Source organism: Neomonachus schauinslandi, chromosome X (assembly GCF_002201575.2).
Source record: "Neomonachus schauinslandi chromosome X, ASM220157v2, whole genome shotgun sequence".
NCBI classification, from domain to species: Eukaryota; Metazoa; Chordata; class Mammalia; order Carnivora; family Phocidae; genus Neomonachus; species Neomonachus schauinslandi.
This window is the reverse complement of record NC_058419.1, coordinates 56,526,662-56,542,377: the sequence shown is the minus strand read 5'-3', so window position 1 is coordinate 56,542,377 and position 15,716 is coordinate 56,526,662. Positions and strand designations below refer to the sequence as shown.

The window sequence follows — 15,716 nt, the reverse complement described above, 5'->3', positions numbered from 1 at the left end:
TTCTTTCTTTCTTTCTTTCTTTCTTTCTTTCTTTCTTTCTTTCTTTTCCTTCCTTCCTTCCTTCCTTCCTTCCTTCCTTCCTTCCTTCCTTCCTTCCTTCCTTCCTTCCTTCCTTCCTTCCTTCCTTCCTTCCTTCCTTCCTTCCTTCCTTCTTTTTCTCTCTCTCTCTCTCTCTTTCTTTCTTTCTGGAACTGTTTGAGAAGAATAAGTATTAACTCTTCTTTGAATGCTTGGTAGATTTCTCCTGGGAAGCCATCTGGTCCTGGAATTTTGTTTGTTGGGAGATTTTTTATTATTGATTCAATTTCTTGCTGGTTATGGGTCTGTTCAAGTTTTCTATTTCTTCTTATTTCAGTTTTGGTTGTTCACATGTTTCTAAGAATTTATCCATTTATTCCAGATTTCTCAATTTGTTGGTATATAATTTTTCATAATATTCTCTTTTAACGGTTTGTATTTCTGTGGTGTTGGTTGAGATCTCTCCTCTTTTGTCTGTGATTTTATTTATTTGGGTTCTTTCTCTTTTCCTTTTGGTATGTTTGGCTAGGGTTTTATCAATTTTATTAATTCTTTCAAAAACCTGTTCCTACTTTCATTGATCTGTTCTTCTGGGTTTTTGTTATTGTTGTTGTTGTTGTTTCTATATCATTTATTTGTGCTCTAATCTTTGTTTCCCTTCTGCAGGCTTCAGGCTTCATTTGCTGTTCTTCTTGTTGCTCTTTTAGGTGTAAGGTTAGGTTGTGTATTTATTTTCTTTTGAGGTGTTGTTATATGCTTTCTTCTTATGCTGTTTTTGCTGCATTCTAAAGGTTTTGGGCTATCATGTTTTCATTTTCATTTGTTTCCATGTATTTTTTTAAATTTCTTCTTTCATTTCCTGGTTAACCCACTCATTCTTTAGTAAGATGTTCTTTAACCTCCATGTTTTTGTGGTCTTTCCAAAAATTTTTTTCTTGTGGTTTTCCTCAAGTTTCATAGCATTGTGGTCAGAAAATATGCATGGTATAATCTCAATCTTTTTTTTTTTTTATTTGTTGAGTCCTGGTTTGTGACCCAGTATGTGATCTATTGTGGAGAATATCCCATTTGCACTCGAAAATATTCTGTATTCTGCTGCTTTAGGATGAAATATTCTGAATATATCTGTGAAGTCCATCTGGTCCAGTGTGCCATTCAAAGCCATTGTTTCCTTGTTGATTTTCTGCTTAGATGATCTGTTCATTGCTGTAAGTGGGATGTTAAAGTCTCCTACTATTAATGTATTAATATCAATGAGTTATTTTGTGTTTGTTATTGTTCTATATATTTGGGTGTTCCCAAGTTGGTGGCATGAATATTTACAATTGTTAGATCTTCTTGTTGGATAGACCCCTTAGTTATGATATAGTGCCCTTCTTCATCTCTCATTATAGTCTTTGGTTTAAAATCTAGTTTTTCTGATATAATTATGACTACTCTGGCTTTCTTTCAACATCCATTAGCATGATAAATGGTACTCCATCCCCTCACTTTCAATCTGAAGGTGTCCTTAGGTCTAAAATGAGTCTCTTATAGGCAGTATATAGATGGGTCTTATTGTTGTTGTTTTTAAAGATGTATTTATTCATTCTAGAGAGAAGTGAGTAGGGGGAGAGGGAGGAGAGAGGGAGAGAAAGAATCTCAAGCAGAATCTGCGCTGAGCACAGAGCCCCATGCAGGGCTTGATGTCATGACCCTGAGATCATGGCCTGAGCTGAAACCAAGAGTTGGGCACCTAACTGACTGAGCCATCCTGGCGCCCCTTTTTGTTGTTGTTATTGTTGTTTTTATCCATTCTGATACCCTATGTCTTTTGATTGGCACATTTTGTCTATTTACATTCAGAGTGATTATTGATAGATATGAATTTAATTCCATTGTATTGCCTATTAAGTCATTGTTTCTGGAGATTTTTTTCTGTTCCTTTCTCGTCCTTGTCCCTTTTGGTCTTTTTTTCACACTCAAAGACTCCCTTTAATATTCTTGCAGGACTGGTTTAGTGGTCACAAACTCCTTTTGTTTTTGTTTGGGAAACACTTTATCTTCTATTCTGAATGACAGCCTTGTTGGATCAAATATTCTTGGCTGCATGTTTTTCCCCTTCAGCACGTTGCCACTTTCTTCTGGTCTGCCAAGTTTCTGTGGACCGATCTGCGGCTAACCTGATTTGTCTTCCCTTCTGGTTAGGGTTTTCTTTTCCTTTCTGCTTTCAGGATTCTTTCCTTATCTCTGTATTTTGCAAATTTAACTGTGATATGTCTTGGTGTTGGCCTGCTTTTGTGGATTTGATGGGAGTGCTCACTGTCTCCTAGATTTGGATGTCTGTTTTGTTCCCCAGATCAGGGAAGTTTTCAGCTAAAATTTCCTCAAGTAGACCTTTTGCCCCTTTTTTGCTCTCTTCTCTGCAACTGCTATGATATGAATGTTATTACACTTTATGGATATGCTGAGTTCCCTAAATCTACATTTGTGATCCAATTTTTTCTTTTCCTCTTCTTTTCAGCTTCATTATTTTCCATAATTTTGTCCTCAGTATCACTGAAGTATCACCTCTGCCTCTTCTATCCTTGTGGTCATTACATCCTGTCAGTTCTGCATCTTGGTTGTAGCAGTTTTTATTTCTGCCTGGCTAGTTTTTTGGTCCTTTATCTCTGTGGTAAGGGACTCCCTGGTGTCTTCTATGCTTTTCTCAAACCCAGCTAGTATCCTTATGATTGTGCTTTATCTTCTCGATCAGGTATATTATTTATATGTTTCAATTAGATATCTGGCCATGACCTTTTCTTGTTCTTTTTTTGGGATGTATTCCTCCATCTTGGCATTTTACCTAGGTCTCTGTCTTCTCTGTGTTAGGAAAGCCTTTATGTTTCGTGCTCCTGAGAGTAATGGCTTTATTAAGAAGGGGTCATATACTGTCCAGGATCTGGTGCTTCAGGAAGTGTTTCTGGTATATGCTGTGTGTACTCTGGTGCTGTGCTTTGGCTGTTCTTTCCCTCAGTTGTGTCCTCTGCAGTTTCTCCTTGTCTTTAGGTCAGTACTCTGCAGAGTTTCTCCTTGCCTGCAGGAGGGAATGTTTGGACTTTGGCAACAGTGTGGTGAGTTTTAACAAGGTGTGCTCTGTCTGCTTAAAAGAGATCTGATCCTATTTCCATGAGAGCTGAAGTTTTGCAGAACTCTATGGTCAGGATACGTGGCACGTGAGGGGGTTTTGTGCTGGTCTTCTGGAGGAGGGACCCACTGCTCTGGTTCTCAGGCATGCTTGCCCTAGAAAAGCAGCACCTGCAGAGTGCAGGGGGGCAGGGCTTTTTGTAAGCGGTTGAGGCTATTACCAGTGGCACTGTGCCGCTTACTGAAGTTAGTTTATGCTGAGGGGTTGGAGAGATAAATGGCGCCAGCCCCCTCCATTTCACTGAGAAGGGAGTTCCTGTCCATCCCTGTCTGGGAAGTCCTCCCAAAAGAGCAACAATCTCACCTCATGTGTCCTAAGCATCCCTCAGATCCCTGCCTTCACCCTGTGTCCAGGCTGTCTGCCCACCCAGCAGCCCCACTTGTGTTCTATCCCATGCAGTCTGGCTGAGTTTTAAAACTCCAACTTTAGGGACCTGGTGTGGCAGGGACCTGCACTTATCCTCTGGGGTAGGGTCTCAGCATGCTGGGACCGATGCATTTTTGTCTCAGAAGGACAGCTGCACCAAAGCACAAGGGAGTGGACTTCAGAGTAAAGTGCAGTGAAGAGCCAGTATCCAGGTTAGCTGCCCTCAGCAGGTTTCTCTGCACCTATGTTGGGGGATGGGGGAGGGTAATGGTGCCCACAGGCTCTTTTGTCCCTGGAGAGGCAATGCCACCTCTCCCAGATGCTCTCCAAAGAGAGGGAACCGTGTCTCCAGTGTGTCCCAAGGGATCTTCATATCAGGCCATCCACTACTAGCCTATCTGTCCTCCTTCTCCATGGGAGCACTGCAGCCCCCACCAGGCTCCAAACCAGCCATGGCAATGGACCTCTAAAACTCCAGTCTTTGGGCCTTGCTGGTTGTAAAAACTCATGAAAACCAGCCCCTCCCATTTTCCCAATGTCTTTGTGGAAGTGTTTTCCTTCTGCAATCCCCTGTGTGCTCCTCTCTCTCCCTCTTGCCTCTCTCATCTCCATGACGAGGGCTCTCTCCCCTCTGCAGCACCTACAATCCTTTCTCCTCCAAATCACATCTCTGCACCTCCTACCTTCCACAATGTGGCCTCTTCTCTCCCTCTAGCTGTGAACTTTGTTCTGTCAGTCCTCAGATTTCTTGGGTATTCAGGATGATTTGATATTTATGCAGCTGTGTTTGAGGGATGAGGCAAGCCTAGGGTCCTCCTACTACTCCATCATCTTCCCAGACATGTTTATTTAGTTAAAACTTGGTGTTTGCAAGTATCAAATCAATACACGCTTCTTGAACATCAAAGGAAATATTATGAGGAGTCAGGAGTGTCTCAAAAAACTGAAGAGCAGCAATGATACTGGGTCTCCAAGAGGACTGATCTTGGAATTAGAAACTTCACAGAAACCAATGCTAGGTTCACCTGGCAATTCAGTGTCTCATCAGTGCTTCTTTCTTTGCAAACTGACTTTGCTCCCCTGGCCACCTGGTAGAAGATATAGCTGCTCATAGCTAAAGATAATTTTGCATTATGGGCCAGTCACTCAGAACGTCAAACTCTTGATGAGTCCCAATTCCAAAGTGCTTCAGGGCCCTGTTTCCACCCTAGATTGAAACTAGTATGGCCAGAGGAGCAGGGTTATGCAGGACATGCATGGTCATGAGCCAAGGGTTGTTTAGGTACTGGAGATACATGGATGAATAGCAGGGTCCCTACCTTCAAGTTGTTCACTATCTAGGAGACAGGAATAAAATCAGGCAACTTGGAATTCAGTGAGATAAAGGCTTTATGAGCAGTACTGCAGGGAGCACAGAGGGAAAAGTAACTTTGCCAAGTGAGGTTACCAAGGGTTGGCAGTTGAAATAATATTAAATATGGGTTTTAAAGGCAGAATAGAAAGTTTATTAGAAGGGGTATAGTAGTAGCAGAGAGAGGTCAGGGCATTACAGAAAGGATATATGTGAAGGGCCAAAGAGTTTGAAGATCCTGAGGAATTCACTGTGACTGAAGAGTAAAGTGTGAGGAGAGGTAGAATGATAGGAGATGAAGGCAAACAGAAATATGTTTTTTGGGGGAGTGTGGTCTCATATGCAATGCTAAAGAAGTCAGATTGTAATTAGTATGGAAAAGTTTTTAGGGAAAGAGTGACATGATCAGGGCTATTATTTGTATTTAAGTGAAACTCTGCCACTAGAAGGGCAGCTAGATATAGCTCATTATGATGAGAAAGTATAATCTTGTTACTAGATCACAACCATGTTTCAGTGCACAAAGAATTTAGAGGAGCAATCCAAATCTTTCTGTGTGACCTTGGACAAATCATTTTCTCTCTCTGTCCTTCAGTTTCATCATCAAGATCCTCATCTGTAAAAGACAGAGTGATTAATACCTACATGTTGTTTTGAGGTTAAAAGTGTTAATAGAATAGTGCCTGGTACATAGTAGGCACTGCAAGTGTCACCCTTCATTTCCTTTTCTTCTATCTGGACCTCAGAGTCCCAAGCTACACCCTGTCACAGCCATATTTGGTGCAGGCTAGGGATGCAACCTCAAGAGCTTCACTCTTACTTAACTTTGGTGTGTTATTATGCTAAATAACTCCAACTCACCATGTGTAAGCCTGAGAAGGAATCCATGCAGTGGTTTTTGGAACCACCACTGGAATAGAATGGGGAACTTTGTGTCAAGAAGACCAACCGTAGGGGCGCCTGGGTGGCTCAGTTGTTAAGTGTCTGCCTTTGGCTCAGGTCATGATCCCAATGTCCTTGGATCGAGCCCTGCATGGGGCCCCCTGCTCCGCAGGGAAGCCTGCTTCTCCCTCTCCCACACCCCCTGCTTGTGTTCCCTCTCTCACTGTCTCTGTCAAATAAATAAAAAATCTTAAAAAAAAAAAAAAAGACCAACCGTAATAATTAATCTGAGAGAAAATGAGAACAGTGAGTTGTGGAAATAGAGGAAACTGTGATCAGGAAGATATTCCTGAGATAAAAACAGTAAGATTATGTGTCCAGCTGGAGGAATGTGGGGATTGAAGAGTTGTAATTCTACATGTATGTGAGCAAGATAGACCTTTTTATACTACTGTATCAACTACTTCAATTAAAAAAATTGTCTACATTTCAGATGGTAGCTACTTGTGGTGAGCATAGCATAACCTATAGATGTTGAATCACTATATTGTACCCCTGAAATTAATGTTAACATTAACTATACTCAAATAAAAAAAATTAAAATAAAAAATCTATTCACATTTCAATTGACTTATTAACTTGTTCCACTGGTAGCTCTAATTGGATAAAAATAACTGAAGTGATCTCCACTCAGTAGAAGCCCTTTAAGAAGAATGGGGGATCTACTACCCCATCAGCAACAATTGTTGAGAGCAACAGTTGCTAACAGTTGAACTATATTGTTAATATAGGAAATGATTGAATTTTTGATGTGGATAATTGGGGCATGTTATATTTTACAACATGTATATATTCAGTTTAGTTTCTAAAAAAATATGATTATATTCAACAGATTCCCATAGATAGCAGTCACAAGCCCAAATGTGTACAGGTATCAGAGAGGTTTCATGTTGGAAATTAGTAGCAGTCTCCATGTTGCAACATCTGAAAACACGCAGATAGAAACACTGTAGAGGTTAAAAAGCATTAAAATTTTATCACTGATCTTTAATCAAGAAAGTACAAAGTACAGGTTATGTAAGTTGCAAGAATATAAATTTCCCCACTCCATGTCACTCAGTAATACCATTTTCATTTTCAATTTGAGATAGAGACTCTGTAAACATGCTTATTTTTCCCAAATTTGCCCTTGTACCAAGGTTGCTCAGCAAAATTGTTTCTCTCTCTGACCCTAGAAGCCATTGACCTAAGTTAATAAATTCAAATATGTTATTTTTATAGCCCATGGTTTCAAAACATTATAAAACAAAATTTACAGGACAGGACTGAACATATAAGTCCTCCTTTTCAGAAATAGAAAAGTAGTTGTGTTGTAAAGTAAGATACTACCTATAGGTTATTATATTAATCAATAGACTTTTATTTACCATTTAAAAATTTTGCTATGTAAAGTTTTAAATACAAAATAGAAAAAAACGCCAAACCCATATAGCATAACGTAGATTTAATCATTAACATTTTATTATATGTATTTGCTTCACCTATTTTTAAAAAATCTCTAACAGATAATGCTTTTTAAAATTTTAACATTACCACACCCAGTAGTTAAAATTAATTCCTTGATGTCAACTAACACCCAGGCAATGTTCAATCCTTACAATTGTCTCAAATGGTTTTTTTGTTTTTTTCTAACAAAAGTTTCATTTATTCAAAGCAAGATCCAAGGTCAGCATGTTGCACTTGGCTGATACATCTCTAAAGTCTCCTTTAATCTGTAACAGTGCTCCCTTCATTTTTTTCTGTGCAAGTTATTTGTTGATAAAATCAGGTTATTTGTCCTTTAGAATTTTATACATTGTATCTTCATGGTGTCATTTAATAAGCTCTTCTATCCCCCTAATGTTTATAAATTGGTAGTTAGATCTAGAGGCTTGATTATATTCAGATTGAGTTTTTAATTTCTATTTTGGCAAGAATTCTTCCCAGTTAGTGCTGTGTACTTCCTATTACAACACATCAGGAGGCTTATAACATCTTATTTTCTCCTTGTAGTGATTTTTAAGATTGATCACTAGGTTCAGGTGATGTCTGCATCAAACTTTCAACTTAAGGTTTTAGTAACCATTGATAATCACTGCCTAGGTCCATTACTACGCTGGGTTTACAAAATGGTGATTTTTCTATCATTCTTCATGTAATTATTAATGGTGATTCTTCTATAAGAATTTTCCTTCAACAACTATTTGAATACCCTGAAATAGTTTTCACAGGAAAGACAATAATAATTGCTTCTTTCATATTAGTTTCTAGAATAAAAGGTTGGTGCCATAGCAACGAAAGCAAAGCAAGATGAAAGAGTATCTAATAGATATTAATATATATTAATAGAAATGGGAAGAGAAAATTAAGAGGTAGTATTTTATCTTTTCAAGCTCTACAAACAAATCCTCTCCCAATTTAGGTACAGTCTTATTTTTTTTCCACACATGAAAATCCTGAATAGAACAATTCATTAACAATTCATTAATGCTTCTAGATCAGCAACTGTCCAACTCTAAAGAATATTTCTTTTAGGGGTCAACTGCCTCATTGAGAGGAAGAGGATTTACACATGCACGTCCCATTAACATTAATAGGAGTTACCAGCATAAATCCCCCTGCAGTGATAGGTGAAAAGACTTACAGGCTACTAGGATTCAAGTTCTAATGATTATCTGTCAAATAGCCCTAAGAATCATCATCACCAGAAAAAGCAAACACAGCAACTTGTATGGGAAGAGCATCTCATTGCAGCCCCACAGACAAACTATATTAATGGAAAGAAAACTGGCCTTAAAAAATGTGATTGGGGGGGGAATCTGGGTGGCTCAGTCGTTAATCAGCAGTCTTGATTTTGGTTCAGATCATGATCTCAGGGTCATGGGATTGTGCCCAGCATCAGGCTCTGTGCTCAGCATGGAGGAATCTGTTCCTCTCCTTCTGCTCCTCCCCTTGTCCTATCTCTAATATAAATAAAATCTTTTTTTAAAAATGTGACATGGGATGCTAAGGGTTAAACCATTTAACATTTTATTTTTTAATTTTTTTAATGATTTAATTTATTTATTTGACAGAGAGAGAGCACAAGCAGGGGGAGCGGCAGAGGGAGAGGGAGAAGCAGGCTTCCCTGCTGAGCAGGGAGCCTGATGTGGAGCTCGACTTCAGGACTCCGGGATCATGACCTGAGCTGAAGGCAGACGCTTAACCGAGCCCCCCAAGGGCCCCTAACTAACATTTTTAAAAAGCCACCATACGGTACATCATTAGTTTTTGATGTAGTGTTCCATGATTCATTGTTTACGTATGGTGACTAACATAATAAAATTAAATTAAAAAAAGAACTAAAGCATAAACAGATGCTAGCAAAATATTAAAAAAATAAAAAGCCATCATTAAAGAGAATTCAAACATCAAATCACTTGTTTAAAAAAACAAAAAAGTGTGAATACTGTATGAGCTCCAAGGTGTTTGAAGGATAATACAGCTACTTGTTTAAAAATTCAATTAACCTTATTTTCCCAAATTTGATTTATGAATAATCTCACAGATAAATTGTCAGTTTTGAAGGAGTCCTTATCTTTTGAATGCATTCTGAGAAGCTTTAGGAAACTACCTGGAATTGACAGAAAATGCCACTCTGCTTTAATTATTTGATCCAAGAGCAAATCAGAGTTAAATGAATGATTTCTGTATATGAGGAACACCAGCAGTCTCTTATGTATTTCAAGTAAATTGTTGTGGACTCAACCACCAAAGAGAAAAACATTTCAGGTTCTCATTCAACAGTATGCAAAACATTTCATATTCTCATATACTAAGTGAGATGTGAAAACAGTTTGTAGGCAATGTACTATAAAGCCATAGCTCATGCCTCAAGCACCAATTTCAAACAGAATGAGATCTGATGCTGGCATCTAGAACAATTTGCTAAGTAAATCAACCCAGGTATCATTTGATTTTGCCTTTCTCACAAACCTGACAGAGTTGACAAAAACTTAGAAACAAAACCAAATATACAGCTGGACAACTGTTTAAATAATAGACTGATATCAACAAATAAATCAGTTCCAAGACAATCTTTAATTTCTTGGTATATATGCAAAGTTTTTTTTTTTTTAAGATTTTTTATTTATTTATTTGACAGAGAAAGAGATAGTGAGAGCAGGAACACAAGCAGGGGGAGTAGGAGAGGGAGAAGCAGACCTCCTGCAGGGCAGGGAGCCTGATGCAGGGCTTGATCCCAGGACCCTGGGATCATGACTAGAGCCGAAGGCAGACGCTTAACGACTGAGCCACCCAGGCGGCCCTATATGCAAAGTTTTAATAGTAAAAAAATAGGAAACCACACCTGAAAGGCATCAAAACACTTTTATTTCTTCTGAAAACTTACTGCTACAGTGTGAAAATTATGAATAATCATATTTATGCCTTTGAAGGGCATATAAGAAAATTAACGTAGAGATAAATTATTCAATATCAACAGCAGTAAATGACTTATAAGAAAATTGTTTAATTCCTGCTTTAAAGGATCAATACTTAGCGATCAAGTTTCAACAACATTTTTTGAGGTCTTTAGGACTTTAGACAAAGGGCTGCCTTCTTGGGAACTATAGCTATGACAGAAGTTATAATCTATTAGCATGGTCATTATTTTAGATAAAAGGCTGCTAATCTCAGAAACTACCATTCTAGAAGTTAACCATTAACATGGCCATTTCACTATGGGTAACTAAATATCATCAGAGATGGGGAAAATTTTAACTCAGTTTTCCTATAGAAAAATACCTACATTTATAATATCTACCTACCTACCTACCTATTTGCTTTTCTGGGTAGGCATGCCAACTAGATAAAGACACAGTAGCAACACAGGGTAACTGGTTTTCATGTAGATCACTAAGCTGAATGGTATTATCATTTTTGGTTAATAAGAAGCATGTATAACTAAACATTTTAAACACATGAATCAAAATTCTTTGATGACAATATTCAAAATTTTAAATTAGCTACTGAGATTTCTGTATCACATACAACATATTAACTTTATTCATATAACTTCAGACTATGGTTTTACAACAAAACCAAAAGGTTTTTCCTTTTTTGGCTTAAAACTATGAAAAAAAAGATTTATTTGCAGTAATTAAGATAGCTGAAAAGAAAGCTCTTAGCATAATTTCTATTACATTCTGAGGCAACAAGAAATATCTAAAGTTCTCTACCATAATGTTTTTAACAGTTGTGTAGTATTTTAATCACCATTAACCATATTCAGGAGCTTTAAACACTTAAATAGTATTTAATAAATAACCCGGAAGAGAGATTATGATGCTGGCTAATGGATAAAATAGGGTACAATATGGGTTGGGCCATGAGACCTCAGAGCATCTCCTTCCTTGTCTACATATAGATAGCTGCAGTAAAGCTGTCATAGTCTTTCTAGTTATTATTCTGGCCTACCCTGATTGGTTGCTTACATAAATGTGTATGCTGCATTCAAGAAGCCTTAACTGTTAGACTATAACAAAGTACAGTATCTTAATTGGTGAAACTTACTGCAATTGTATTCAGACTCAATACTTTCATATAGTGGAACCTTTTATATTGCTTGTATTGAGGGGCAGGGAAAATACCTGGTGCTTCAAGGTAGGTATTGTGCATTTAGCACATGGCATAGTTGGGTTTCAGGAAACATGATTTGACTTAAGAAAGATCTGAGTCTATATAGCAAAATGGATTATAATGTGATTCTACTATCCCTAATTTGTAGGACATTATAAAAGGGGAAGAGAGGGAGCGGGCCAAAGACTTAGGAGATGGGGTGTACAATGGGCAGAGGAGTTAGGAGCAGCCTGAGAGGCTGGGAAGGTTTTCCTTCCATCTGGATTCAGCTATATCCACAGGGGATTGGAAAGGTGAGGCAAGAGCTACATTCCTTGGTTCTTTCCATTTTCTATGAATCTGTGACCTGAAAGAACTAGCCTCCTTTAAGATCTCTGAAATCTGGAGAGGTCATAGCCTCACTGCAACTGTGTGCTTTCTACTGTAGCAATGGCTCTCTCATTGGTAATGTAGGCCAGAATGCACAATAAACTTTTTATACATTTAATTATTGAAATAAATCCAAAGTATTGCTCAAACAGAACAAACCATCAGAACTTGGCACGTGGAAAAATTTTAACAGTCACTGTCATTGTAACTAGATTTGCCGGCTACACAGAGCCCCAACATTTTTATGTTAAGTGTATATTAGGGTTTACCAACGGTCATACTGTATTCAGAGTCCTTAGTGGTTCAGGTTTACCTAGCAGAAAAGGAATATGAAGAATTTAGAGTGCTTTCCCTACTAAGATTCAAAACCACAATTCCATGTTACTATGCTTACTGGTCTACAAGACTATAAAATACTCATTTAGGAAACAGATTTTTTTTTTTTTTTTGCTTAGTTGCAATAAAAACACTGTGATCTATTGTGTTGGGGGGAGTTGACAGCAGACAATTATTTGCTGCATGAGATTTTTGATATACACCTCCAAGTCAAGGGGAAAACAACTTTTTTCTCCCCCAGAACTACCATTCTATGGATTGAACTGCATTTATCTTCAAAATTATTCTCCTACAGTAGGCAACGTGTTACTATTTCCACCTTACATATGGAGAAAATGAGGCCTATTAAGTTAAACAATTTGGGGGCGCCTGGGTGGCTCAGTCATTAAGCGCCTGCCTTTGGGTCAGGTCATGGTCCCAGGGTCCTGGGATCGAGCCCCGCATGGGGCTCCCTGCTCGGTGGGAAGCCTGCTTCTCCCTCTCCCACTCCCCCTGCTTGTGTTCCCTCTCTCACTGTATCTCTCTCTGTCAAATAAATAAAATCTTAAAAAAAAAAAAAAAAGTTAAACAATTTGTCTAATATCATCAGTAGTATAGCTAGAACTAAATTGGGTCCATACACAATTAGGCTTTAGTTACCTGACCAGACAGAATTTCCACATACTGATGAGCATATCCAAATCTTTCCTTCCATTTCTTCAGTCCTATAAGCTTTCCTAGTGTGTAAATGATTCACATACAAATATCACTACTAACAAAAAATGTTGAGTAATGGACTCATGGTTTATTTGTAAAAATGTGTACTTTAATATTGGCATTTTCAAGAGTTCTCAAGATAGAAAACAAACCAAACCTCTATTCCAAACATAGGCTCCTGCCTAGATCATGATACTTTAGCTTTCCTCAACTACATTTACATGTGCTTTTATCATTGGTGTCATCATGCCCATACCCATGAAGAAAATAGAATTAAAATAATCAAAGGAAATATGTGACCTGATTCTGAAGATGTGGCTTTCAAACAAAGATCCAAAGTGGTAAGCAAAAGCTTTCTGAATATGACAGAATTATTAACAATGCATAGGTACACTTTCATATCCATAGCTACTATACTCCTGGGAACCCATCCATTTATATTTATCTGCTAATTCTACAGGTTTGGTAACTTAAAGCAGGCAAGCCAATGTGCTTTATAAGTGTTTTGTGTTCTTACAATGTCCTCTTTAAGGAAAATCCCCTTTTGGATTTCTATGACCTGCTTCTCTTGGTAATTATGTATGTCAAATGGCTGCTGTTTTCTAACATTTTTCAAATAGTTCTTCCATGAAGAAGACTCTAAGGCCAGGAGGAATTTCCAAAGTGGGGTATTCAGTTTGGCATATATCCACTACTGAGAGGCCTCCTCTGGGTTTCCCAGGCTTGTGCTTTCCTTGGGAGTCTCTGAGTTAGCTTCTGGTAGGACACTGAATTCAGAAGCCTCTGATTGTAAACTGTCCCCATCAATGATAATGTCTTCAGGATTTGGTGGGGGTGGACAGAAGTCTTCATTGGGGCAGATTAGCTGGAAAAGTGTTTCAGCCTGGCAAGGGAAGAAAGGACAAAATAGTTTTTGGATATCAGCTTAAAATGTATATGCCTTTCTGAAATTATTTAAAAAATGAAGTATCACCCTTGAAAATTTAAGTTATAGACCTTTATCAAGTATACATGACCTTCTAAAAATCTGCTTTCAGAATTCCATGACTTCTCTCCAATTCGATGCATGCATTCAGGCCCACCATTAAGTATATCAGTACTTGATCAGATTATCAAGTGTTAGATAGCTGAGACTTTAAGGACATTCATTCTACACATCAGTAGAAATACAATTTCCTTTAATATTCTTTATGTAAATTCCCAATAGAATCTATTTGTGATAGCTGTACAATTAAACTTGGCATATAATAACTTTAACAAGTCATTAAAATCAAGAAAATTCTTATTTGTTCAACTATTTGCTTTTCTGGTATAATTTAACTCCCCCCGGGCTTTAAGGAGTATAACATGGTGTTCAAGATCACGGACTCTGAATAGATGGCCATGTGTAAATGCTGGCTCTGCCAATTAGTAGCAATGCAATTTGGGGGAATGCTTAATCAACTTTTGAGCCTTGCTTTCCTTGTTTATGAAATGGCAGACTAAGCCTCTATATAATATGGTAGCTGTTATCTGTTATTAATAATAACATAAGTTAAAAGGTCAAGATTTTATTTTTAAAGATTTTGAGAGAGACAGAGACAGAGAGAGAGAGAGAGACTGCGCACACGTGTGAGTGCAAGCGGGGGGCGGGGGGAGGAGCAGGGGCTGGGAGAGGGAGAGAATCTCCAACAGACTCTGCCAACATTGGCCTATGCGGGCCTATGTGGGGGCTTGATTTCGTGGACCTGAGCTGAAACCAAGTCAAACGCTTAACCAACTGAGCCACCCAGGAGCCCCAGAATGTCAAGATCTAAGCTGAGCTTAGTCTGGCAGGGTAAGAGAGTAAGAAACTGAATGTGATTTTAATGAACATACACGCATGCACGCACACACATACACACACGAAAGCAAATGTTAACAAGAAACATTGCTATTCTATTCTAAATATACCCTTACTTTTATTTAGATGAATACAGCTCATTGAGATAAGGGTCTTTGCCATACTAGGGAGCTTGCACTCTATCCTATTGGTAAACAAAAGTCATTAAACCGTTTTAAGGTATATGCTTGTTTTAAAGGCAACGTCTTTCTGTACCACTTTAATCCTTCTTCCTGACATGCACACAAAGTCATCCCTTAGGCCAGGTGTTGACAACTATGGTCCACAGGCCAAATCCAGCCTGCTATTCTTGTAAATAAGGTTTTATTGGAACACAGCCACTCTCACTCATTTATCTATTTTCTGTGGCTGCTTTTCCACTACAATGGCAGGGTTGAGTAGCTGCAGAAGAGACGACAGGAGCTGCAAAATCTAAACTATTTACCATCTGGCCACCTAGTGTTGGTAGACTCAGGTGGTTGGTCCATCTGGGAATTTAAAGTGACATTCCTTGGGAGTGGGTGGAGGGATACTAAACAGAAACTTTTGAGCTTTGATGTGAAGTTGAAAGAAGGGACAGAGAAAAATACTTTCCCTCTTCAGTATAAAGGGTATATTTTTTGGACATGCCATTTTACTGTGACTATTTTGAAACTAAATATTTGAGATGCCTACTTTACTCTCCACCCCAGGAACTCACCACAGGTCTTTGCTGGAGAAACTTAGCTCTTAGAAACAGGAGGACTGAGGTCAGAGCCTCTATCTCATCCTTTAGTTCCTCTTTTTGTCTTTTATCTCAACCTTGTCTGCCTATAGAAGTTCTCCCTCCCTCTTATTTCCTTTCACTCTCTGCATGCAATCAATGGCCAAATCCTGACAATCTTATCTCTTAGTTCTTGACTCCATTTTTTTTTCCTTCCCTAGAGATACTATAGGCATACATCATCTTTCCCTTAGGTAACTGCAACATCTCCGAACTGGTCACCTCGCCTCTAGGGTTCCCCCATGTA

At 38.3% G+C, this 15,716-nt stretch overlaps 1 protein-coding gene across 1 annotated transcript in view; it reads right to left on the bottom strand.

Annotated features, from left to right (window-relative positions):
- Positions 1-12,935: 12,935 nt before the first annotated feature.
- CHM (CHM Rab escort protein) overlaps positions 12,936-15,716 on the bottom strand; it is a 209,070-nt gene continuing 206,289 nt past the window's right edge. The window contains exon 15 of the mRNA XM_021691815.1: positions 12,936-13,728. Within this exon, the coding sequence (XP_021547490.1) occupies positions 13,537-13,728 (192 nt within the window). The 3' untranslated portion in view covers positions 12,936-13,536. The remainder of the gene's footprint in view (positions 13,729-15,716) is intronic.